The sequence below is a fragment of the Eleginops maclovinus genome, chromosome 17 (genome assembly GCF_036324505.1).
Source record: "Eleginops maclovinus isolate JMC-PN-2008 ecotype Puerto Natales chromosome 17, JC_Emac_rtc_rv5, whole genome shotgun sequence".
Taxonomy (NCBI): domain Eukaryota; kingdom Metazoa; phylum Chordata; class Actinopteri; order Perciformes; family Eleginopidae; genus Eleginops; species Eleginops maclovinus.
The window spans coordinates 9,017,613-9,045,497 of NC_086365.1; the positions used below are offsets into that span (position 1 = coordinate 9,017,613).

Consider the following 27,885-nt stretch of genomic DNA (forward strand, 5'->3'; position numbering starts at 1 on the left):
AACAACAATTAACCATACTGAGACCAATCAAATAATAAGATGTTTTCTGGCTCATGGGAGGGAAGTGTCCTGCTGAAAGAGCACCTGGAGGGGGGCCACATGGAGGAAAGGAGCCCCCAGCAGTGCTCGGCGGTGTAACTCGACGCTTCATGAGTTGCCATCATCACATGGCAGATGGAAATTTCCACTCAGTTCCTTCCTTGTTAAATGGGAAGGGTCTCCAACTCTTGTCTCAGTAGTCCGCCTCCTCCTCCGCCTGCTCCAGCTGTCTGCCACGCTGAATCAGGAGGTAAGCCCCCAACATTTACATATCAATTCCTTACTTTTATTTTTTCAACTACCCCGCATGTGATGTGCTGCTTAGTTTTGACCACCATGTTTAATTTTGGTGATTTATTTAATTGGTTTTGGGAGGATTTTACTGCCTGATCAGAAAAGCAAATTAAAGGGCTCGTTTGCGCGTGAATTTGATGTGTTTGCGACGCCTCCTTGTTCTTCTTCCTTTGTTAAATATGTTTGCAGATACGTTCACAAAGTAACAGTTGTTTGGGTGAAAAGCAGCAGCGTGTGGAGTGCTTCCTGCAGGGTGTTGCCTGGAGTCAATGTAAAGCTGCGTAAAGCGCAAAACACGCGTCTTTATTTATACAAGGGAATTAGTTTAATGCAGGGCTATCATATAGTGTCTGCTTTCGCTGCTAAATACACGATTCCACTGCAGTCACCAGTGGGTTTTATAAAGGTAAACTACACTTTGCATGCATGTGTTTGCATGCTGTGCTGCTTTCCGCCTTTACTGACAGAAAACACAAAGGCGCCTGTTGTTGTTTCCAGTTTGCGTCATTGCTCCTGCTTTGTGTCTGCTCACATTGTATGTGTGCAACTCACGCATCATAGCAATTACAATTATTGGGAAGATACCAACAGAGGAAAATGATCAATTACGGTTTAATATAGGCCATGTATTTATGTAACAGCAGATAGCAGCATGCTGAGTGTTCTCTGCAGGGTTTGCTGGGTGCTAATAAATATGTTATGACTGCAATCAATTACTCAAGCTACTGCAGGGCTCCGCTTGGAAAAAGTGAATACAATTGGGAATTTATTGTAACTTGATTTTACATGCAGTGTTTCACGAGGATATTTCCACACATAGACCAGACAAACTCGTTTTCCTGGCACCACTTTCAGGTGTCTTATAGTTTTTCTCTGTTAGTTCTATGAGTCATCCCTCAGAGAATGAAATGGATAGGTAACACAGAGCACTATCATTTAGGTATTTTCCTAAATATGCTTAAGTTTGGATGCTTTCCATACATGCTCAAATATTGTCACATTCATTGCATTAAAAACAACACAGCCAGCCACATACAGCGGCAGAGCGACTGCTCATGCCTGAACACAAAGACTGAATTGAGCCAAGAGAATATCTCAGTTTAGACATGTTTAAGGGGTGAGTTCAGTTTCTGTCATGGTCCTTCTGACTGCTAAAAATACCCGGTTGCCACACAGTGATGCATGTCATTTTCAAATGCACTCTGTTCTCTATGCAACTTCTTACACAACCAATCTTATAATGTTTTCCATGTATCATGCGTCACCAAGTCTTTTTAAGAATCTACTTGTAATATTATCTGCATTGTATGGTCATTATGGTTACGTGAAAGCTTGGAATACACTTAGAATGCTTTAGTAAAAGTTTTCTTTATAGAAATGTGCTTAACTTTGGATGAAAAAAGAAAAAGCAGGGAGAATCACGTCAGTTGTTGAAGAAACTTCATAATCACATTGCTTGATTGCAATCAATTGTAATGTAATTTAGTTGATTTAAGTTAAAATGGTATCTGTACAATTGCAATATTATTCCCTATAATTTAAAAGGTCACTCCATCCATTGAGTATTGCACTCCCACAAAGAAGGATAACATGCAAGACTCACTTTTTGGTCAAAATTTAAGCTGACCTATGGATCCTACACAGGGATGTCCCAGTATCGGATTCTCTCTACACTATTATATTGGCAGAAAGTGTCAAAAAGACTCAATTTCTTTCATTTTCTCTAGAATCTCCCAAAAATAATGTACCTTGACCCAGTACTTGTTTTTACTGATTGACGCTTTAACAGTTTAACCATCATAACCACCATTGGTTCTCAATCATGCTGAACTGTTGCGTGGAGCTGTATGGATCATGGAACAGCTACGGCCCATTACACTTTATGGGAAATTGGTGGTGCCCCTCTAAAGATTGCACGTGGGGGGATATGTCAGCACAGGTTTGACCCCCTGTCAGCAGGGTGGAGCTTGTGTCGATCCTCGCTCCTCATTGGCTGTAACGAGACCTGAATGACACATGTAGGTCAGTCTCCGCTTGGGAGCTGAAGTGTGAAGTAATTTTTTGCTGTCTGATGTAATTTTGAGCGACAATGAGCCAATGAGCTGCAAAGCAGACGCCGAGGATCCCTCACATAGTGCCACAAAGGCGAGAAGCAGTTTGCAGTTTTCCAAAACACTGTCAAAACATTCGATTGAAATCTGAGACAGTGGCACGCTGCAAATGTAAGCAGCTGCTTATTTTCACCTACAGGATTTCATAACTCAATGACATGGAGTGTGCGTTGAGCAGACATGAAATGTTCACAAAGCAACCCCATGCCTCTTTTCAGCGTGACACGCTATATGTCCTTGCAGGGAAAGTCCCTAATTTCCCCCCCCCCCCCTCCTCCTGGTCAGAGGTCAGAGATCAGCTGTGGGGGTTTAGTGTCTTGCTGAAGATCCTTTAAACATGCAGTGATGTTTGTAGTTGCAGCTGCTTGAGCAATTAGTTCAACATACAACACTGGTGCTTCTATTATGTTGAGCACCTTATGATAAACAAACAGTCTGTGTTCAACTTGCATTAGTTAATACTTTTAACAAAAAGAATACTGACATCTTCTGAGTACAAGCAAAAAACATGTGGATGCCCAGTCCTGAAGTGAGATCAGGAAGGGGGAGGTGATCTCACAACAGTCCCTCGTTGTAACTCCTCCAACAAGGTGGCGTGTCAAATTTGAAGTCTTGCCACGGCCCCTGAATAATCAGAGCACGCCAGGTTCATGCTCGGTGATGCAACACAACATGAGTTTTATTCAAGAGTGCCACAATGCCTTTTAGTTCGACACAGAGGAGAATGAGTGCATTCTTGTGACCCATTAGACCCATGAAATGACAGTAACTGTCTCTTTTAATACATTGCTATGCTTTGTTTACAGGATATACAGCTTGACAGGTCATGGTAACAGTTGTCTGATATCTTTAATTAAGATTAGTTCTAAGTAATACCGCGTCTGTGCCTCCCCATACTTGTAAATGCACCATGTTCTGTACAGATTGTTTGTCACGCACTGGGTGAGTTTGCCATCATGGAAACGATGCTGTGAATGTGGCGCCTGCTGAATGAGCCGTCTGTCTCACATGCTTGATGGCCAATGACATCTTGGTACAGGTGACTCAGATGTTTCGACAAAGGCAGCGGCTGTGTGCGCTCACATTACACTGAGAGTGATGTTTTCCTATTGGGGAAAAGAGCACATACTGAACGTTCCTTGTATTTTGGTTCATTAACACAAAAACTGAAGTCATTTTAAGATGTGCTTTTTACAAAACAGGGGAATTTTATTTTCCTCCTACTGAGGTTGAACATTTGAGCTTGAGAACTATTACATTTTGTAAGAAAGATGCAGCGGTCGTCATGAGCAGGCAGATCAATAAACACTGATAACATGAGGGGGTTCACAAACAAGGTTAGGGCGAACCAGGCTTGTGTACAGAAGGCCATACGGTATGCACTGAAATCAGGGTTTCTGTCAAATATTCTTTTTGTTATTATTATTATTATTGTTCTATTATTATATATTCTTACACTCTGACTGCATTACAATTTGTTTTAATAGATGGTTCATCATTTGCTTTTTGAATTATCCTTGGATATTACATTTTCAGTGTTCTCCATCAATTAGAAATGCTGATTCACATAACACCAATGTTCTTTGGTGTTGTGCCTGCTTTCTGAAAATCAATCATTTTTTTATTTCAATGAAACTGAACTGCTGCCTCTGTGGATTTATGACCATTTGGTATACATATGCTAAGTATGACAGTCATTTTTATTCCTTCTGTCCAAAAGAAAACATTAGAAATACTGTGTTTTCTATGAAGATGAAAAGCCGATCACTCAGGCGATGATGTCTCTGGCGAGCGCTGCAGTGCTATTACTGCTTCTCATGTATCGTACATCCATATATTGTAGCTGTCTTAGGTGAGCCAAAAAGTATGTGCTACACTGTGGAGCCCCTTTAATCTAGATAAACCCTGTTGCATCACCTCACAGCTTTGGGGGCATTGGTTAAATGATCTGACATGAACTTTTTAGCCATGGCATGGCTTAAGGGATGGCAACTTTGGTCCACGTTGAAATAACCTAGCAACGGTTGCAAACATGTGAAATGGCATATAAGGCATTGTCTAAAACACACTTTCTGAACCTGTCAGGTGATTGATGGTCTGGCTAAAACTCTTGTGCGCATGCAGGATCAGAGTCAAGAGTCAAGCTGGAGAATCAGAAATATGCAGCTTCATAAAAGCCCAAACAAAACAAGAGTTGTGAGGCATTTGGTTCTTTAAAACCACCGGCTTTTATTAAAAATATGTTGTAGCAATATCTATCAATATAAATGCCTGGATCTGAGCATTTCAAGGTTATATGCAGCGTAGAACAAAATATAATAATTCTAAATGGATATCTTCAAGATACGTTTTTGTCTTTCAACATAAACCTTAGAAGGAAATTAATGAACATGACATCAGGATTCCTTGGAGGCAGAGTTCAACAGTAAAATGCAATAAAGCCACAGAGGGGAGGAGGTTGTTGTCTCAACATGCCACAAATAATAAATTCCTCCCAACGGAGGCAATGGATCATCTGGAGGAGCATGTGCATGTGGCTCAACACAGATGTGCTTGTAGTTCCTCCCTTTGTCACCCAAAGACAGACTAAACGGTTACATATTATAACTCTAAGCACAGTAGCCTGCTAAGTCGCTACTACTCCCATAACAGACACCACCTATACAGCCTCACATACTGAGAGGGTGATCTAATTACCTGCCATAAAATGGGAAAAGATATTTCCAGAATGTTAAACTATTATTTTAACCCACATGTCTCAAACTCAAAATGCAGCCCGTTGCAAATCATGTTTTCATGTAGTCAAGTTTAATATATCCAATTTGCCCAGACCGCACAGCCAACAAGTCAGGCTAATCCGTGTGGCTAAGTAGCATGCTAACAGTGAGGCATACATACTCCGTGTGAATTCAGCTTTACCAGAAAGTGTATTAGGTTCTTTAGCTCAGTTAGGTTTCCTAGTGATGCTTGGTGGTTGTTTTTTAACAACTACATCCCTGCCTCCAAACAGCCTCATTAGATTTGCTTTGTGGTTTCCAGGGAAGGACTGTGGTTGCAATTTGCCGCTCCTGTGACGTGTGTTTAAACAAGTAAAGTTTGTTCTTATAGACCTAGCTAGTTGGAAAAAAGCAATGTAATGAAAGTGTGGTTTTAGAAGTAAAGATCTCAATACAAATGTCATCGAGTGTTGGACACATTTCTACAAATATGACTTTGTCTTATATAATGTGTAAGGCCATATAGCGGTCGCATACTTGCAACACGTACTGTTGATAAATTTACACACAGGGGACAAAAATATCTGTTGTCCTGGACCTGGTACATTTTTAAAAAGTCAGGCTTACACTCAAAGACTCTTTCAATTATGTTGTTAAATCCAAACATGCTTTCGCTGTGACTTGCTCTTTTAAGATAGGCCAAAAAAATTGTCTTTTATTTTAGCGTATATACATACGTGTGGCCAATGATTTACCAGCAGACTGTGTGTGGTATTTGCAGTCGGTCACATGGGGTTTGGAGGTATAGGCTTAATTTAGAGGCTTTTAAATTCTAGCTCATAATAATCCCTGACAGATCATTAACCTCAGAGATGTTGGGCGGTCGGCTGCATTACAAAGGTACAGATTGATTGATGAAAGTGTGTGTGTGTGTGTGTGTGTGTGTGTGTAGATGGATTTATTGGTTCAAAGATATCGAGGAAAAACCTAATAGTCCACGGTGTCACGTTAGGGTGGTTTTTCCTCCCAAAGTGGAGGTTAACACTCAGTAGATCCATGGAGGAAACTTCCCCCTTGACCTTACATTAACTAGCTGATGTCAACACTGTTGTTCTCCTGCCTCAAAAGTTATCCCATTCTCTCTCCCATGTCAGGAGCTGCATTTTTACAGTGTATTTCTTAACTGCAGGGCTTGAAAAGTTGAAACAGATCTTATAACCATCAAGTGAACTTTAAAAAAACGATTGTATGTAGTCTCGATCTGTACCGTCTCCTTTGCTGTAACAATGGCAAAACTGTGTGATGACTAAAGGATTTCTTGTTCCTCAGATTCACGGAAAGATGATAACGATATTTCAAAACACTTTGGGATGGGTAGCATTAATCAACATTTCCTGGAAGGATTCAGATAAAAAATGTGTCCTTTATTTATCATAGAGCAGCATCAGCAATAAAAAGAGTGAAAAACAGGAATTCACAAAAGGGAAATAAATGCATGTGAAATATATAAATCCCACTAATGCATACATTCTTACATGACCTTTAAAAAAAATGGAAAGAAATATCCAACAAAAAACTGATTAATTTGCAAATTATTATAATACATAATCCTTTTGGCATACAACCTGATAGAAAATGGTTATTTTAATGTTCCCAGATCATAAACAGACGTCTTATCTCCGACCAACAGTCCAAAACCCACAATATCTTCACGAGACAAGATAAAAGCAAATATTTGTACTCATCAAAGCTCCAAATGTGACCATAACAGATTGTTAATTTAAAGATATTTTTTTTTTTTTCTGTCAATCTTCTAATCGTCCAGCAGTGGCTTAGTCTGTAGGGACTTGTCCTGGGAACCGTAGGGTCGCTGCTTCAAGTCCCTGAACAGACCTTAATATGGAGTGTGGATTGCTACTTGAGGTCCCAGTTCACCTCTTGGGCACCGCCGTACAATAGCTGCCCACTTTTCCAAGTACAAGGATGGGTTAAATGCAGAGGTCCAATTTCACTGTGTGAGCTGTATGCATGAACATGTATGTCGACAAATAAAGAGGGTTTCATCCTCCGATTCTAAGCTCTACAACATTTTCTACCCTTAGTGTAATATTAAATTATTGCCCAACTAGGCCCTGAAGTAGTATAATCTAGGGGAATACACTTATACAAAGTATACACATAAAGAAGAGTAAGACATTTGTGCACAAACAGGCGAACCAGTGCCATCTCGTCCCTTCTTGATAAATGTCCATGTGTGATACTCCACTTGGTATCACAGACTTCCTGGTAAAGGGACATCATCAGGATTGTTTTGACTCTTTGTTAAGCACAAACAACAAAGAAACTGAACTGGGGAGGTCGTCACCAAAGAAACTCTGATGATTATGTTGATTAACAGGTTAAAAGCTTGAGTTTCTTTCTTTGAAAGGACAGACAAGACATTTAAAGAACTTTGTCTGTCAACAAACTAATCTAAAGTTATTCAGAAAATAATCTGAAGAGGGTTTCCAACCCCATGTGACTAAGACCAAATCAATGCATGCTTAATTAAACATGTGCAGTTGATGCAGTGTGTTTTTGTACAAACAAAGATCTCTGTCTGAAGGCTTTTTGTTTTCATGGGTGTGTGTGGTGAGCTCAGTTACTTCTTTAAACGTTGCAGGCCCCCAACTCCCCCAAGTTAACCCTGTCCCTCTTTGGTATGTAGCGGGACGGCTCAGGGACAGCTTTGTAGTCACAGGTGATTGGCTGTGTGTGTGTGTGTGTGTGTGTGTGTGTGTGTGTGTGTGTGTGTGTGTGTGTGTGTGTGTGTGTGTGTGTGTGTGTGTGTGTGTGTGTGTGTGTGTGTGTGTGATATGTGTGTGTGTGTGTGTGTGTGTGTGTGTGTGTGTGTGTGTGTGTGTGTGTGTGTGTGTGTGTGTGTGTGTGTGTGTGTGTGTGTGTGTGTGATATGTGTGTGTGTGTGTGTGTGTGTGATATGTGTGTGTGCGTGTGTGTGAAGCCTCACTCACACTTAAAGGACTGCCATGCCATTTAAGGGAAACTGACTGTTCTTGGAATTTGACTTTCACTTGGCAGTGTTGTTTTCTGTACTGAATAAATACGAAGTGACGGCTTTCTAGTGGATTCCCTTTTTCCCTTTAATGACCTAAACCCACATTATTCAGCCAAAAAAAGGAGTGATTTCTTTTTCGGGGGGGATTGGTTTTTAAGTGAGTTTAGAACCAGCAACTTGGGATGGGTTATACCATGTTCTACTAGCTGTTGGACTGTAACAAATCAGACTTGTTGTTTTTATTATCATTTTCCTGCAACTTTTTTTTATTAAAAAACTGCAGTCACAAGCAAAAGATACACGACGAACTCAGGAGTTTTGCAATACCTGTTCTGGTATTGGCAGTATATGTTAGCATTTGATATTATCCAATACTTGTTTAACTGAAATCACACTGGCTGCTGTTCCTTGTTACTGTTCTATTACAATGAACTGAATCCATAGCAGACCGCAGGTTTGGTCCATTATTTCCTCATTAATGATCTTTAAAAAAGCTTAGGTGTAGTACAATGAATTGTGACTTGATGTTGAGGTGCGCCCTTACAAATGTTATAAATATAAATATATATGTATAATAAAGTCCTTCATTAAAGCAACAACACTAAAGATAAAAGTTACCACTTTTATTTTCAGTTTTATTGCTGTTGACAAATCTGTCATAGGCAGACGCAGGATTTACACTTTGAATTGAACAGATTTCTAAACTGCTGTGATGCAGTTGGCCCTCACATGTTGGTGTGTGTGTGTGTGTGTGTGTGTGTGTGTGGGTGTGTGTGTGTGTGTGTGTGTGTGTGTGTGTGTGTGTGTGTGTGTGTGTGTGTTCCTCTTTTGGACAGCATTACAAAGTGGACAGAGATAAAAACCTCATCCCTGAACATGAACATGACCTTGGGCAAGGCGACATCCCCAACGCTGTCCTCTGATTGGCCGGCGGGCGACACAGCCTACCCTGAAACCACAGACAGGTGCCCGCTGTACTCTTGGGCATTTGTGTGTTTGTGTGTGTGTGCAAACATTTGTGTCGGTGTGTGGGGGTTCAAAGGAGACAGTTCAGTGACGACACGATAAATGTTTGTGTGCGTGCGAACGTGTGTGCCAGCGTGCGTGCGTGCCAGCCGACAGAGGCCTCCTGTCTGCCTGTATGATTTATCAGCAGTATGAAACAGGTCGTCATGTGGCATGTCATGTGATCACGTCTTGAAGCGGGCGAGGGTATTTAACAGGATTGGTGGACTCTGCTGTCTTCAGTCTGATGGTAGCCAATGTCCTGGCAATGTAATTTCTCTATTTATATTTGCAAATGTATTTAATTCATAAAAACGTTTTTAATTAATAAACAAAATAATACTCAATTATATTTTTGGTGTTGATGTCCCTACATGTATCTCTGCCATAGGCCCCCCTTTTCATTATGCCATTCTTTGGCATGTTTGTGTGAATTAGGGAAGTTATGAGAAGAGGGAGGGCCTGAGGGAACTCAGTGTCCTCATTGGTTGATCCAGGCCCTCCCTCTTCTATTTTAAAAGCTCCCTCACCTGAGAAAGAAGCGGTTGCAGCTCCTCCGCGTTCACTTGTCTATCATCCGTCCCTGAAAAAAGAAAATCAGTAGAAAATAAAGGAACAATCAGAGGATCGTCTTTCAGGGAATTTTGGGTCAAGTGAGTATGTCTGCTTTGCTTAAAGAATGTAGTTCATACTGTGCATATACATATATATATATATATATATATATATATATATATATATATATATATATATATATATATTTACCAGCCTTTACAGTACTGATTTATAAAAATAGCTGTATACTTGTTATTTGGAAAAGAAAGGTATTTCTTGTCCAAATTTGTTTTAGAGCAAAATCTTCACTTTTGTAGCTGCAGCACATTGGTTTACTTGTAATAGTAAGAGTCAGAGTTCCTGCAGTGTGCATTGCTGGAAGGCATTTTACTCTCAGATGGTGGCTGATGCAAGAGTGTGTTTGGGTGGAGTCTGTAGGTGAGAGAGGAGAGTTCACCACACAGAATCAGAATACCTTCATTCGTCCCACAGAGCGGGAATGTGCAGTTGTTACAGCAAAGAGCCAAAGGTAGCTTAACATCTTAATATATCACTCAAGAAGCATGCATTAAGATGTTAAGATGAAAAACTAGAAAAATGACACAATTGACAATAAGCACATTGAGTACCATTCAAAGTTTAGTGATTTAGTAGTCAGTCAAAGTATACAAAGTTGGTAGTATAAATTGCACGGCTATTTATGTTGTATATATAAATATATAGGGCACACACCAAGCATTGCACACCAGCAGTGTTATAGTCTTTGTAGTTATATGTGTGTGGGGAACTAGCCAGGGCCGTGGTGGTAGTAACGTCTGACCGCTGATGGAAGGAAGGACCACAGAAACTACAGAGAAAATTGGTGTAGTCATTAAAAGGCTTCAGGATGTGTGCTAGCCTACACTTAGCATTAAAATGAACAGCCCTGAACCCTGAAAGTGTGAAGTCATCCCAGGACACCCGAAGTACACAATGGATCTGAACTCACTTTCAGGAGTGGTCAGACATGCGTTAGTTTGCATACATTATTACCATGATATCCCCCGTCCCTGCAGCGTCATTGCCACGTTTGTTTGTAGCAGTTTCATTAGCATTTTGTGTGCACTATACAAACAGCCTCAGCAGTTTTCTTCTACGACTATGTGGCAAAGCTGTGTCTTTTGTTTGGAAGGATCTATTGAAATTAAAGCAGGAAAACTGGTTCCAGCATCAAGTGGTCACTCAAGATGAATTTGCACACATTTGATCAGTGTGAGTTTCAACGAGGCAAAACTGATAGAGCTTCAGAGCCGGGCCCCTGTTGCACGCTGCCAAACGTGTGCTGCTGTAGTGTTATGGTTGTAACAACAGAAGCTTTAAACTGAAGTTAACCAAGTCAGACAGGTTAATCCTCTTGGCAAGGAAGAGTGGGAAGCGTTCTCCGCCTCTCTCTCGCCACACAGCAGAGAGCGACAGTGAGAGATTAGGAGCACTGGCCTGTGTGATGTGGTTTTTAACGGTAATGTAGCTGTTTAATCTCTCTTGGCTCAAATATTATTAAAGGCTTAAAGCAGTCTACTTCCGAAAAAGCAGCATCATAAAGGAAACAACAGTCTGTCAACGACTTAAACTTAATAAAAAAAGAATGTTGATGGACCAAGTGCATCTGATAATGCTGTTGTAAAGTCTGAGAATGTACCGTGGCAAGCTCACTGTAAACACATTGTGATGCAAAGTCACTACTGGGAAACCACTTCCTTCAGTAGAAACTGTTGCTCAAACTCTACAAGAACTTTTTACCAGCTGAGTTTTAAAGCAGGGATCAGGGATGGAAAATTACCAAGTCATTTTTAAATAGTGAGGCGGGGACTTTAAGGGTAGCATCAATGAATGGAAGTGAAACAATATTATTAGTTATAACCCTGGTTATTGCGCTAGTTAGGGTAGCCTTAATGTTTGTGATTTGATTTTCCAACTAGAACTACAAAATGCTTGTGTGGCTTAGTGTTGATTTAGTGATTTAGCAGAGTGAAATTAAGAGAGAGCGAAGGGACGTGGTCACTGATTTAAAAAAAAACCCTCTTTTGCTCTATTTTTAATGCACACAGGTCATTAAATTTTAAGGAAAAAAATTGTACTTTAATTTGACATCAGACTTCCTGTTTTGGTTCATTTGCTGCTAAAGTGTAATTTTCGTACAGAGCACAAAAACAACTTTAGCAGTTAGCTAGTGAACACAGCGCAGAATTACTACTATAAAAACCACATGTTTGGGCTGGCATTTCAGTGTGTTGACATTGTTAGTGCTGTAAATTCTTGTAAACAAAAGACAATTTCGCAGTGACACTTTTTTATCGCGTTGTTGTGGTCGTGTTGCCATGGTTTGTGTTTTCTCCAGGCTGTTTGTCATTGAGTTAGCAGAACCCAATCAAAGAGCTTTTTGTGTGACAGACAAACAGTGCTGTAAATCTGGCTGTGAGTAGCATTTATAATCATACAAGCTTTGTTCACTGTCTAAGCTCTCCTCACATTACTTGGAAAAGGCTGTTTCTGTAATGGTGGTGGGTGAGGCGGGGTTAACCGGCTCTTACGTACATAAGCAGCCTGTTGATGGTGGCGGTTATGCGGCCTCTTGACCCTGTTTCAGGGTTTGTTGACTTAACTTCAGCCAACAAACTTTACATACATTGTAACATCCTCCCATATCAAGAACAAATTTGCAAATGTTATTGTATGTTGTATTTTACTAACCATCATTAAAAACAAATCAGGTTGTTAATACCATAAATCAAGCTGGGGTAAAATGGAATAGCAATAAAGCTGACAGGTTAGTTAGTGGTCCTGTGTGAGGCGCCAAGGTTGCATCATGTCCCAGATTTCCTCTTCAAGGTAACATAACAAACAGACCCTCAGTTCCAGGAAATGAGATGAACTGATTTTCAGGATAGAGGGCCCCATTTAGCTTGAAAGGGTTCTGATTCAAGTCCAAAATGCGCCGTTGAGGCTAGTACATGCTACTGCCCTGCACGACTGTAATCAGCCAATGTGGGGCATTCCTAACGTGAGTCTATTTCTTCTAATGTCTTCTGTAGGTCACTTCTACCCCTGTCTAGCAGAGGTTGAGGAAACCCTGAAATCCTGAAAACCGAACTTCTGCGCCTCTCGCTCTGCTGTGCACCACTATGCCGGGAGCTGTGGATCGTATGGAGCTGAGGAAAGTCTCCACGGAGGCCGATGACGACAGCACCGACAGCCTGGACGACCGCTTCACTGAGCCCATCGATGCTGAGAAGGCCACCATTGACAGGTCAGCAACCACGATTCAGACTTTTCTTTTTCATATCCAAAATGCAGCACCAGTCAGTCTGACGCTGCGGCTTTGTTAGTGACTGCGCTGTTTCTGTGCACTGCATATTGACATGTATTACACTGTGTGCGCTATTTACACAACACAAGAATTAATTATTACACTGTTTGTCGCAACGTGTTATTTAGATGGCACTTTTATGTTAGCTCCTGCAATAAAATATTTTTCTATGCATGTTCTTTATTTGTATCTCTGCAGTCAGTTTATGGATGACAATGAGGATGGAGAAAGTCAGAAGTTCCTGTCAAATGGTTTGATGAAGAAGAAAAAATATGAGGAATACCATGAGGAATATGTAAGTATTTCCTTGCCTTCCTTCCAAAACATTAAATAAACATTGAAGGCCACATACCAAGTGTTCCTCTCTCATTGACATAAACGTCCTGAGTATAGTACAACTATCTGGATCATATGAACTGAAATTGGGGGGAATGTTGGCAGTTACGTGTGGAAGAAGAAGCTGAGGGAGAATGCGTTCTATCCCTAAAACTTAATAACTGCTTGAAATATGCTGATTCTTTTCCATAATAACAGCTTGTAGTTCCAAAAGTATTTACTACTGGCGTTGCATTCTTGCTTGGCTTCTTCTTGCAACAGTTACGCTTCTGATTCCACTTGTGTCCTCAGTTATCAGCCTCTCCTTCTTGTGTTATTCTCACAAAGCTTTTCTCTTTTTTCTTTCTCCGAGCAGCACCCCGGCCACACCTCCTTTGGGATGTCTGTGTTCAACTTGAGCAACGCCATCATGGGCAGCGGCATCCTGGGCCTGTCCTACGCCATGGCAAACACCGGCATCGTTCTCTTTTCGTAAGTACTGCCGGGGCGGGAAAAGAAACCACAGCATCCTTCCATTGTAGGAACCAAGGTTTTGCCATAGAGGAGATATCTTAAAACCCCTTTTACTGTATATTGACATTTAATTCTTAAATATCATAGATGGGACTCAATGTTGTAAACATGTCGTTTTCTACACCTCACTATTACAGCTCCTAAATCAAAGCCATGAAAAGATCTACCGCTGTCATTGACTATGGCTGCATCCACACTGATATATTTGGGAACCACATCAGTGGAAATGAGCATTTTAGCACTGTTTCAGAAATGACCCTCTGTCCATAATAACTCTGGAGTTATGGGTTCAGGACATTCCTTAGTGGATGAAAGCAATTTAAAACCAAGTCATATTAGTGCAGATAACACTTAAAAACCACGTATTTTCCTGAAAAAAGGGGTGTTATTCAGAAGTTCAAGTCGATACACCTTAAAATTGAAGTCTAGAAATCGTGATGCAATGTAAAACGAGGAATCAAGATGTCACATATCATCATTTATTAACCTCTGGAACTAGTTTACAAACACAAAAATAATCAAAGAGTTCAGAAGACGACTACTGTGATCCCCCACTGCTGCTGGATCACCAGAGCTATGAGGATACATGGCAAAGTTTGACCTCTTGGGAAAATATAAATTATCGTCACATTACACCCTGCAATGTATATATAGAGCAAAATATGTCTGAACTCTTGCACCTTCCGCCTTCAACTCTGTCTGTCCCGTGCATGTGCATTATCAGCATTCATGGGTGCCATCCAACATCCGACACCCCGCTGTCACCCTACACCCTGCGCCCTCCCTTTTCCACTGTCCATGCCTCTGCTGCATGGCCACCTCATGAACTGGAGCTCAAATGAGTTAAGATATACTGTATATATGATAATACCCTCCATCTTACTATTTTTGTTCTAATATAAGAAGGATTGGATTCCATTGGTAGCTGCACAGTGTTGTTTCAGAATAGCAAACATTTAAAATAACTTCAGCTACATTTAGTGAGAAAAATAACTTATACCGTAATACAAAGGCTTTATTGTCAATGCACAGTAGCTACAGTGTAGATATGGCAATGAAAAAGTCCAAGGCTCCTCCAACAATGCAACATGAATATATATATAGAACATAAAACAAATTAAACCAATAAAATAGGGAAAGAAATTACAACCCTAACCTCTGATCCCCTAAGTGAGGATGTATGGCAATGTTGGACCTGCCAGTGAGACAGAATGAACTCTTGTTGGCCTGAAGTCTGGAAAATTTTAATTTCCCTGCGCTAAAAATACTGTGTGGGAGGCAAGCACTGAGGATTGATTCTAATTAGATAAAGTGGTTTTAATAACAGAACATACTTTTAAATGAATTAGTCATTTTAATTAAATTCAGGATTTTGTTCCCATTTGTATAACTAGTTGTGACAACAGACATTCAAGGCTTCCCCGGAAAACTATATAAAAAAAGACCATGAGTTCAGCCCTACATCTTGTTATCTTTCTCTGCTTTCTTTTCCCTTGCTAATGTTCAGATTATCGGGTTTTAATAACCAAAGCTCACTACATACACAGGGTTTGTTGTCATGTCCTAACTGTTCTCTAAATGCTGACCTTCACTGTCCCTCTCTCTGCAGGATACTCCTCGTCTGTGTGGCCACCCTCTCCTTATATTCTGTGCATCTGCTCCTCATGACAGCAAAAGAAGGAGGTTGGTATTCACTACAGATTCAGATCCTGTCCTCGGGTTCCAACCTGGGACTAATCACCTGGGTTGGAAACAAATTTGCTGCACAAAATCATATTTTAAAACTGTAAGAACTATTTCTTTGCCTGAATCGCTCACATCATTTAGAGTGCTACGTAAGATAAAAAGGAATCTAAATCTGACGCTAAACGATATTGGCACAACTATATTTCTGTACTGACGCACCCTTCTCGTGGTCATTCATGTGCAATACATGGAATACACTTTGAATTTGATGTGATACAATAAAATACACCTGACAGTCACTCCTATACGCTCTGTTTTGGGGGATTTCTCATACTTGTGTGTGTTCCTGTGGCAGGATCCCTCATCTATGAGAAGCTTGGAGAGAGAGCCTTTGGCTGGCCGGGGAAAATAGCAGCGTTCGGATCCATCATTATGCAGAATATTGGAGGTAGGTGGTGAATTTATGTGTATGTTTCTCAGATTGATTTGAAAAAAATATATATGTGCATGTGATGCCGCAAAGTTTCACATCATAAGCGTTGTCATGTCCTGCAGCCATGTCCAGCTACCTCTTCATCGTGAAGTACGAGCTGCCTGAAGTCATCCGAGCCTTCTTGGGTTTGGAGGAAATCACTGGGTGAGTGTGTGAAGATAAATGTTGTGCAAGTATAGTATATCAATGTCGAGCGGCAAAAATCATGCCAGTAGTTGTCAACTGTTAAATCAACCACCAAATATTTAGAAAATCAGCATAAGGTTAGGTGTTTTATTACAGAAAATCCTCTTGAATATTTAGATATTCTGCTTTTCTTTATTCAATTTTAAATTAACACATTTGAAGATGTCACGTTGGACTTGAAATGATGAATGGATTGAAATAGAGATACAAATAATCAGAGACTGGCCTAATTTTAACCTCTGTGTTTGCAGTGAATGGTATTTGAACGGGAACTACCTGGTCGTGTTCGTGTCCATCGGAATCATTCTGCCTTTGTCTCTCCTCAAAAATCTGGGTAAGGCAGTTTCTGTTCTGTAATTCAGATACTTCCATTACTGATACTGAATTCTAAGAAGCGTGATCTATCCGTCACTTCCTGCAGTCTGGAACTTTCTTTTTTACATGTTCTTGCAGCTGTCTGTAGCCTCCCATGCCAACCCACAGGCAGCGTAAGTGAGCCCTTAGTCAGCTGTGCTAGTTAGGAGTTACTGTAACCAAACACTGCTTTTGGCCTGCTGTCAGCTCCACCACCACACGTAATTTGTACAACAGTATGATAGGCTTCAGGTGGCTCAGCTCCAAGAAGGCTGCACATTATGTTATTAAAATGTTACACATGCAAATAGGATCAAAGCCAAACACCTATGATGACAGTACAATGAGGGCATCTGCAGGCATTGGATTTGGATTGATGGATATTAAGTTTCCACCCACACCAGACAGCTTCATTCACTCTGCTGCTCAAATCTGAACTGCTTCCCATATCAGACTTTTGTTATTTTAAGCTAAAGGTCACAACCCAGAGGTGTGACAGACTGACCAACCAAATCATCAGTATCTGTTTCTGTTATTTTTCTTTACCAATAACTTGGGATTTCTCCTTTTAGGGTACCTGGGCTACACCAGTGGCTTTTCACTGTCCTGCATGGTCTTCTTCCTGGCTGTGGTAAGTCGAAACTCATCAAAACCATCATCAAAATGTGGGATCAGGCTTAGAGATGCTGCTCTAAGGGCACCAGGCATCTGGGAACATCTGCTTATAAAATATATTATAGCTGCAATAACTGTCAAGGGTAAGTGAAGCAGGGTGGAGCCAAATGCAGGCTGCAGGAGCACTTAACAGAAAATACCTTTATTAAAGGCTAGGCAGAACCGGACAAATCTCCCAGATCACGACAAAGGGATCAGACCAAGACTAACAGAAAAGCAGGACTTATATATGGTATATATAGTTGATTGCAGAGCTAATGAGGAACAGGTGGAACTTTTGGCCAGGACAGACGAACAGGAAGTAAAAACAGACACGATATAGATCGAGAGAGCTTCAAAATCAAACAGGAAACATCACTGTTGTGTTTAGAGCTTGTTCCCGCCACAGCAGGATTTATATTCATGAACATATAAACACGTTGTGACCTCATATTTTTCTGCTACAGGTGATCTACAAGAAGACTCAGGTGCCCTGCCCCCTTCCTTACTATTCCCAGTACTCCAACCTCAGCATAAATGCCTCGGCCCTCCCGGGGCTGTACCCACTGAACCACTCAGCACACATGGATTTTTCCCGAGCAGACGTTTCCCCGGCAGTTGGCGACCACGACGCTCATCACTCTTCCGCCATTCATGTCGAGCCTCACCCCGACGATGAGGACATGTGCACCCCAAAATACTTTGTCTTCAACTCACAGGTACGATGGGTTAGCTTGTTATGTTGCTATGGAAACCTTCATTTGTCATACAGTAGTAAAAATCCAAGCGCAGTGCGAATAATCAGAACTGAATCTGACATCCTTTATGAAGAACTACACTGAAGATAATTGGTATGGTTAAGATACTAATTTAAAAACTGAGTTGAATTTGATTAAACCCCACAAAAAACCTCCAAGATCATTGAAGAATAAACATTAGGGGAATTCTTCACACTTTTACTAACCAAAAGTAAACTAAAAAGAAACCGTAAATTAAAATGTATAATAAAAACAAATGGAAATTCAACCCAATTGGTGCCAACTGCTACTGACTTGTCATGTGTAAATAGAAGCTCTTTTGACGTCTTATTGGCAAACGTTGAAAGGGTGTGACTTCCATAATGCATCAGTGCCTCACGCACAATGGGTCCTATATAGGTTTAGATACCATTTGAATGAATGAGGTCAAAGTTTCCCATTTCTAAGACACAATATTCACCAATGTCAATTAAAACAATGCATGGAATTTGCCTTAAGACAAATCAAACAGAAGGACAATGCATATCAGTCATGACATGTTTGACGAAGGTTGGGTTTTTAGGGCGTGTTTAAGTCGGTGTCCACATGATCATTTATCAGGATAAGAACATGACACAGCATTTACACATTTACTTGGTTCTAACACCTTGATTTATGGACTTGGTGATTTTCCCATTGTCTAGAAAAAGGAACAGTAATTTTCTTTGAAGTTGGTCTGTTACGTGGAATATAACATTTACGTCTCACAAAATGTGTTCATGGTAGTGTTACTATAGCATCATCAAACTGTGGTACAGAGAGAGTAAAAAAAGAAATGGCTTCGGAGGAAAAACCAATACACCCCCAACCAAAGACAACAAACTGCAGGCCACGATGCTTTGGTCCTTTTGTCGTCATCCTGAGCTTAGTATAAGTGTATATTGTTGTTAGCCACATGGTCTTCCTACTGACTTAATCTACATTTTTGTGTGTTAAATCTCCTTGATTTCTAGACTGCGTACACTCTACCCATCCTTGCCTTTGCCTTTGTCTGCCATCCTGAAGTCCTGCCCATCTACAGCGAGCTCAAAGAGTAAGTACATGTATTCACTTTAAATCAAGCAGTGAAGCACCCCCTAAAACAAACCTACGGATCAAGATTTGTTCTCTAAGGCATTACGCTGAACCTTCAAAATGTGACCTCTGTAAAAGTTTATGTTTGTTGTTTCAACAGTCGAAGCAGGAAGAAGATGCAGATGGTCTCCAACCTGTCCATCCTGACTATGCTCATCATGTACATGCTGTCAGCACTGTTTGGATACCTCACCTTTTACAGTAAGAGCGGCGATACACCAATGCAACATAATGCATAAAAAACATCTTGAGCTTTTATTTTGTAAAAGCAAAGTCAGATAATGAATGGATAACAATCCTGAGAAATCTGTTTAGATGGAAAGCGAAGTGGGAGAATTGAAATCCCAGGAAAAACCCTATCAATCAAATACTGTATAATTGAGTAATAATCTACCACTTCGTCATTCTCACTAGTCACCCTAATCCAGTATTTATGTCTTCAGTCAACCTTTGTTCACAAATTGTTTCATTAACCTCCTGTTTCTCCTCCAACAGACAGGGTTGAGGCAGAGTTGCTCCACACCTTCACTAAGGTGTATAAGTTCGACACCATGTTGCTGCTTGTGCGTTTGGCTGTTCTCACTGCTGTGACTCTGACCGTGCCCATCGTGTTGTTCCCAGTAAGTACATCACACAGAAATACTTATCTTGTCCCAAAATGTTTGTCCAAGGAGTATGGGCAAAACATTAATATGGTTTGGGAAGGGGTAAATGTCATCGGCTAGTCATCATCACTAGAGCTTCTATACTTTGATTTATTACAACCTAATTTTCCTCTAGAGGGATCATTAAATTGAGCCTAGTTAATCACTAAAACTATTTAATATCTGAGCACACACAAACACACTCCACCCTTGTAATTGTAATTATCTTGCCAATTTACAACCAGCTACATTTAGTGGAACATTACTGCCTCTTTGCGTCACACACTTTGGGATCTGGGCAGTAAAGAATGTTTTCTCCCGACCTGGGGACAAAGCTTTCCAGCTACAGACACTTCAGGCCCTCACTCACACACACACTCCTTGCTTCCTCCCCGCTCCATGTACAGTATGTCTGTGGTCTAATTTTAGTTAGCCCTTGCCTGACATGACGGGAAGAAGGAGGGCTGCTGGCCAGAGGAAGTTTCCTTCCCCGTTTTAGCTTCCATGCAATCACACTTAAGGGTTTCATGTACCTGCAATGACAGGAGGCGGCCAGGAGAGGGCAGCAAAGGTGTGGCTATGTGATGATGGGAAGTGCTGACAGAGAATGATGCAGCAGGAAAGACACACACTTTTTATGCATCTTTACGGAATTTAATCAGCCACACATATCTGTGCTACAATATAACCACTAACCACTGTCTGACATGTACAGACACATTTACATTTAGCTGGTGATTGTTTTCACCCCCTTCCCATTATCTTTCATATCCCTCGGACTGGCACACACACGCACACACAAACACATGGACACGCATCAGCTTTTTTTCTGCGATGGGGGATGTGAGAGAGGATCCCCCTCTCTCTGCAGTGGAAGTTTACAGGCTCATGGTGGACAGTGGAAAAACCCTCACCCTGACCGCTACCTTCAGGGAAATAAATGGAGGCGGAGCTAGTGACACAGGGAGGGTGGGGGGTGGTTTGATCTGGCAGGGGGGCTAGATAGAAACATAGCAAGCCTCCTAATGTGTCAGCTTTTGGTTACAATTAAATCAGTCAGATAGTGAGGGATGTGATAATGTCTGACGGTGGCTATAGAACATACCTAAATCCCTTCTAGTTTTATTAGGAACTACAAGCACAGGAATGTTTAATTTGCCATAAGGGTGCAATGTGTAGTTCATCTGCATGGGTTAGGTGTGTCTTAGAATGTTGTGGTTAATTGTAGTCAGGAAACTCCCGCTACAGCTTCTTAACAAAGCCACAGAATGTGCTTGCGGGCATTAAATCGTTTGTGAAGTTTTTTAAATGTAAACACAGGAGTAAGAAAACTGGTTACGGCTTGTGTTTACCTGCATGGATTCCTGTGTCATAGCCTGCTTTACATGCGTCAGTTTTTCATTTAAGCTGCCAAGAGACCTTAATGCGAATAAGGTGGCTGACCTTAGCTAATGCTAAAGTTGATTTACGCATGAATGGAAATGTTCATTTGTGTTAGGAATGTTTAATCAACTGGCCATAACTATTCTTGCAGTACATTTAGAATTGTTGTTTAAAAGATTGACGGACTTGGACGCATGTAAGGTTTCAGCTCTGCCAAGTTTCCATTTGACATTTGAGGATTTCACTTTGAATCCCTCTGACCTTCATCTTGTTGGGAAATGAAATGCTGCAGACCTTCAGCTACAGATTAGCATTAGCTTTGTCTGCCACCGTCCTTGGCTCCAGCGGGAACTTCTATAGAGTGGGAATGTGTGTGTGGGAGTTTGGAGACTTGTTGAGGCGTGAATGTGTGTGTGTGTGTGTGTGTGTGTGTGTGTGTGTGTGTGTGTGTGTGTGTGTGTGTGTGTGTGTGTGTGTGTGTGTGTGTGTGTGTGTGTGTGTGTGTCTGTGTGTCTGTGTGTGTCTGTGTGTGCCTGTGCAGTCAGGTGGGGATAGATGCTAACAGAGGCCAGATCACACAGGGCTTTGCCAGGATCCAACCCATAATGAAAAGGCTTTAGGTGGAGTCAAACATGCCCCAGTTCTCAGGCTCAAGCTGAGACTGAAACTGTGGGAGACCCTGCACACGAGCTGATTACACCTCCACCTTCACATCCAACAATCATGTTGTGAAGACAGACCTTGCTCTGACTATTTTCAACAATATAGACACAGCTATACACTTTTCTGACCGGTGGAATCCAGATGTGTCTGGGTCCATCAGCTGGCTTTAACTAGTATCTCTGCATGCTCTTTGTGTGCATGTGACTGCAGGGATCTGAGGCAAACAGTGAGGGGCTAAAAGTGTGTAAATATCACACAATGAACTCCAAAGCCCTTGCGCCAGGTAACAGCCGGGTGCTGAATAGTTTGGAGCCTTGGAGAGAAATGCCGCGTCCAGGCTCTAGTTTCCAGACTGTGCCTGAACGCAACAGCTGGTGGAACGGGGAGGTAGGGCACAATCATAGGAATTCAGGAGGGAGGCTCATATAAATGAGTTTTGGCTTGATCTGGCTTAAACTGTTCTGGTAGTGTACAGTGAAGTGCGGACGCCTTCCCAGTGCCTCCTGACTGTCATGATGGAGGTCATTGGTTCAATCTGACAGAGCAGAAAATCCTGTTAATGTGATTTCTTTTTGTTTCCCATTCGCCATACTCACTGGATATAAACCCTGTTCATCAGTCAGGCTTGAAAGGATTTACATAAGAGCATGCGGAGTTCTGCCAGCGGTGGAAATAATACACATGCTTTGTCCTTTTCAGGTTAACTAAGTAAATAAATGGTTTTATTCTCTACATACAAGTGTCTCAACTGGCTGTGATTAAACAGGTTGTCATGGCAACTGGTGGTTCTGCCTAAATGTAGGACTAGTAAGAGAGATAGGACAGACAGGAAAAAAAGGCGACTGCCAGTGACAATAATTGCCTGGAGTAGAGAAACACCCCCCCTGCAGGAGTCCCGCCCTCCTCTCACTACCGGCTGATGCAATCCCATGCCTCCATTACCAGGCAGAAGATAATCCTCTGCCTTTTTGAATGGGCCCTTTAAGCACCGCCCCTGTAACCTTTCCCACTGTGACCTGCAGGCGTAAGGCGCCTTAGGTTTTACCTGATATTCGCAACCTTTCACCCACTTGAGGCTTGACAGGCTGCCTGTGGCTCAGCAGCACCAGGCGTCTTAGCTAGGATCTCCTGCACTCTCTGTTCCCCACACATACCACACACAGAGTCTCAAAAGAAACCTTGTGGCACTTGACATAATTCAGTCAGCGGCCAAGTTTGGGAATCAGCCTCAGGCACAAGCCAGCAAACGTGCATAATAAGTGTTGTTACTTATTTGTTTATCAGACAAAGAAACAACCGTGCACTAGTAGTATGTTGAAATAAGTGCTGGAATATTGTTTTGTATTCTCACAAACAAAATAGATACAGACACTGATAAAGTTACCTACAAAAGGGATTGTTACACATTCAGTTCTGAAGGTGAACTTGTGAATTAATCCTTATGATGAAGCTCATTTCAAATTGTCAAACCTTTGTGTTTTTCCCCCAGATCCGCTCCTCCATCAATACACTCATTTTCAGTGGTCGGGAGTTTAGCTGGGTCCGTCACATTCTGATTGCCGCTGGCATCCTGGTCTTCAACAACTTGTTGGTCATCTTCGTCCCCACCATCAGGGACATCTTCGGCTTCATCGGTGAGTCCTGCCTCTGAGCACTTTGATGCACAGGAAGAGGGTTAACATTAGGGGTTTCTAATTATCACTTTTCATTTGGTAGATACACATCCAATATCGTCTCTTTCCTCTCTCAAAATAACTAACCTGTTAATTTATTTAATAACAATGCTTGAACTAGGAATCCAAAAGGCCTCATCATACTGCTGCTTCTTTTATTTTAACCTTTTCATGCAAACATTCAAAATACATTTATACTAAATAAGTATAAACAATAACAAAGGTCTTATAATTCCACTGTACAAAGCTGGATTAATGTAGCCAATACAATAGGTTGTTTTCCTCTGATATCCGATCCAGTATTGGACCAATATTTAGGACTGGAGTAGCACCAGTAAGAACTGCTAACACGTTGAGGACATTTTGGTTTAAAGGCAACAAATCATGAGAAACCCCTCAACATGGGCAGATATGAGTTAATAAAACAGGCATTAGAGGCCCGATTAGTATCTTGAGTTCAAGGGTCATTTTATTTAGTAAAGACATTACATAAGCTTTAAATGTCAGGCTTGAGTCAGCTGTGCAGTCGTGTGAGCAGTCTGTGACCACTGGAAATGAACACTCACGTTCCAAGTGCCAACACTGGAAGCGCAAATATGTAGACAAGTCTCCCTGAAGTTAAGCTGCAGCGGTTTTGCATAAACATCTTAAAGCTAAAATTCTCTTATATAATCAAGATGGAAATAGCTCCTAGGCAAAGCCATGGGTTAACATACTGTTGGAAGTAAGAAGATTATTGATGAAAATTAGGACAAGAGAAAAGTGAATAGTGTAATATGTCATTGCTTCAGATGATGCAGATGTGTTACCTTCCACACGCATTATTTGCCTGTAAACATTTCAAAGCTGTACATCTATTGATCTACCTTTTAAAATCTGTCTGAAAAGTACAACTTTCTGAAGCACACTCTTCCTGGTTTTTTATTGCAGGTTCCTCTGCAGCCACTATGCTCATCTTCATCCTCCCTGCTGCCTTTTACATCCGCCTGGTAAAATCAGTGCCGTTCCGCTCCCCACAGAAGATCGGGGTAAGTGTGCTATACACATCTTTCCCACAAAATGATTTTTCTCAATACATTTTCAAAAGAAGAAGTTTGAGCCGTCACATTAACCCCTCCCCCGTCTCTCTTCAGGCATTTGTCTTCCTCCTCGTGGGAATCGTCTTTATGATTGGCAGCTTGTCACTCATCGTTCTTGATTGGATCCACAACCCCCCAGGCTCCAGCGGGGGTCACTAAACCCCAATTTAGATACACTTTTAGTAGTGCAGCAAACCCCTTCCACCCACTGCAGCTAGTCCAACATCTGGGAACAGGGATGTGACACAACTAATATGAGAGATTAAAATCCCAGAGAGGGGGAAACGGACTTTAACGAGCCACCATGACAGCCTGAAATCATGTGATCTTCCTGATTATTTCAATCTATGAAGTACCGAACAAACCTGACACAGATCTGTGGACTGCACCTTGCAGGGGTGGAAAGACGATACAAATCCCTCGGTCCTCTGTGCACTTGAAGTACTGACAGTTGGAGGTAGCGTGTCGTCCTCCACAAAATAAGGAGCACTTCAAGCATTACCTTTAACACACACCCACACACGTAGAGACATAGTAAAACATATCTACACCTTTTTTTTGTTTGGGCTCATCTCAAAACAACGGAGAATCTACAACGAAACTCAATAATGTCGAACTTTAAATAAGGATAGTTTTGCTGTTCTGCTAAATTTTAACTAACTTCGCCAAAGTCTGCATGTACCGTTCAAGTGAGTTAACACACACTCTCAAGGATCTTCAAAGAAGCAAAGAAATGCTTTCAGTATTACTGGATCCGAAAATGCAAGGTGTCAATGTATATAGCTGGGTGTATTGGTAGAGGGAGTTGTAAAAAATATCATTTGATGCTTCATACGGCTTTTTTCATTTAGGTTTTATGAGGCAAAAGGATCCAATCTTTCATAAAATACAGCTGCTACAATACGAAATATAGCCCTACATGCAATGTAATACTACATTATCAGTCCACAGTGGGGATTTTAGGTCAAAAGAGACAGGAAATCTTTGCAACATTTCATTTACATAATTTCCTGGATGGCTAGGTGCATGTTAAGCCATAGTCTAACCTTGCAAAATGCACAGTCAAATTTGAATTAAATACAAACAACAATGAGTAAGTTCAATTTGTGCCATACTACAAATGTCACTCCCTCAAAAATGTAATGTTGGAAAAAGGCCTTATGTTTTTATTTTTTTAAACATGATTATGTGCTCTTCACCTGAGAAGAATAGTTTGATGTTTGGGAGATGTACCTATGTGATTTCTTCCCGTCAGTTCGATGAGAAGATTGGTACAATATGAAGCTGACGTTAAAGCCAGCAGTGTTAAGCTTGCAGAGTAAAAAAGCTTGCTGTTTATACATTTCGGTATTCAAACAACTTCCCCAAATGACAAATGGTGTCAACATTACTAAGCTTTAGAGGTTGGTTTTTACTTTGGACCGAGCAGGGTTAGTTGTTTTCCCACACTTTAGGTTCTTATGCTAGGCTAAGCTAACCATCTACAGGAACTAGCTACAACGTTAGCATACATGCATATAACATTTTTCATAAATGCACTGCTAGACACAATAAAATACAAAAATCTGCCTTTAAAGTAAACGTTTTCAAAGTTTTGAATCTGTTAATGGGCCTTTATCCTCAAATTGGCTTCTAATACCGGTGCGTTTCTTTGGTAGAATAATTGACAACAACACCGAAACCTCAGTTCGCCTCTTCTCCGACGCTGTTACGTGTCACCAACACAGCCAAAGTGGAAAACATTTATAGATCCTTTGTGGATCTACGTACATGAAGCAAATTGATATTTCAAATGAAATGGTGTTTTGTGCATGTTTTTGGGTTACAAACATGGTCTTTTTTGACAATTGTATATGCTCTGTAAATAATCCTTATTTTATGGTACACTGACACACATTGTCTGTGAGTGATTCTGCCTTACAAGTCTTCTGCAATCCAGTGTTGGTTTGAGTACATATATAAATATATATACCGTGTATTACTTTTTTTTTCTTGCTGTAAGACAGTAGTTTTTTCTTCCTTTATTTGAAGCTTGTATATTTGTAGAAAATGTGGTCTTTATATATCCATTTTCATGTTTTAATATTAATTCGTCATATCCGGATAAATTAATCTAACATCATAAAGTTCTTCCAGAAGTCTCAGAAGCAAAAGCAAAGTAACTGTAGCTGATTGGCTCCTGCTGAATAACACTGGGATGAAATTAAAGCCAAAAGCAAGGAGTATTAATGGAATATTAAGTAATAATGAAGTAACAAAAGTATAACAAGATAATCCAAAGTATTTTCACACTACAGTGAGGTTCTTTTGACAGAACTTCAAACACGTTATTTGGTAAAAGAGCTCATCGTAAGCTAGCGCTTGCCATAGCATGTATGCTAACGCGTAGCTTCTCCTTTCGGTGTTGGTTAGTCTAAAAGATCTATCTGGACCTCAGACACAGTAGTACCCTACTGTGGCGTATAAGGTGTATCACTGCTGTTATAGAAAAACCTTTTCAATCCGACTGTTGGTGAGGTTTTATTTCCATGATGTTACTTGAAGTGAAGTTTTCCTCGGCCTGATAGAAACAGCAAGCTATATGACTGTGAGGTCCAGCCACTTCACTATGAATGTCAAATAATGGCTTGTTCTCAGTTTGAAAATCTGGCTTACTTGCTCTTAATTTCTTCATAGATGTTTGTCTTTGATTACATTAGCCTCCTACCGTTTGTGGCTTATTTTGCTCAGCTGTAGTCAACAGCTTTGTCTGTTCTTTAGTTTGAGTCTCTCATTTTACAAAAGGCAAGAGGCTGCAGTATTTTTATAGAATGCTTCCAGCACCACACCCTTTAGTATCTCAGGTATCTAGTCTGTATGAACTGTTCTTCACACTGTTGGACAAATCTCTTCAACTCTTTTGCGTGATTGAGCCATGCTGTACAATGCTGTTGTATCTTGTGCGGACCTAGATCAGGAGCTGTCATGAGGATCTGTTTTAAGTGTTTTAAAGAGGAGTTGTACAAAACCGACGGCCTTATTTTTCTATAGATCTCTAGCCAAGGAGAAGCACTGGCTTCATGTTTCTTCTGTTCACAGCTGCTTCTTGTGGATCAGGCCGAACATTCACGTTTGTAATTTTTCCCAAGCAGAGGGGATGTTTTTGTATCAGTGATGCTGTTTCATTATGATGAACAATAAAAATGTGAAATATAATGTTGTCTTATCTGCCCTTGTTGTGAAGCTGTT

At 40.9% G+C, this 27,885-nt stretch overlaps 1 protein-coding gene across 2 annotated transcripts; it reads left to right on the forward strand.

Moving 5' to 3' along the window:
- Positions 1-71: 71 nt before the first annotated feature.
- On the forward strand, positions 72-27,852 carry slc38a4 (solute carrier family 38 member 4). Of its 2 annotated transcripts, none has more exons than XM_063905247.1 (16): positions 72-289; positions 12,848-13,062; positions 13,321-13,417; positions 13,814-13,929; positions 15,581-15,654; positions 16,013-16,105; positions 16,213-16,294; positions 16,588-16,670; positions 17,263-17,321; positions 17,812-18,063; positions 19,095-19,174; positions 19,316-19,416; positions 19,711-19,835; positions 23,395-23,539; positions 24,509-24,606; positions 24,712-27,852. In XM_063905247.1, exons 2-16 carry the CDS (start codon positions 12,938-12,940, stop codon positions 24,814-24,816), a joined length of 1,635 nt encoding a protein of 544 aa, XP_063761317.1. In that variant the 5' UTR covers positions 72-289; positions 12,848-12,937; the 3' UTR covers positions 24,817-27,852. The 2 variants fall into 2 exon arrangements, with proteins under 2 accessions (XP_063761317.1, XP_063761315.1); XM_063905245.1 differs by lacking the exon at positions 72-289 and adding an exon at positions 9,752-9,874.
- The last annotated feature ends 33 nt before the right edge of the window (positions 27,853-27,885 follow it).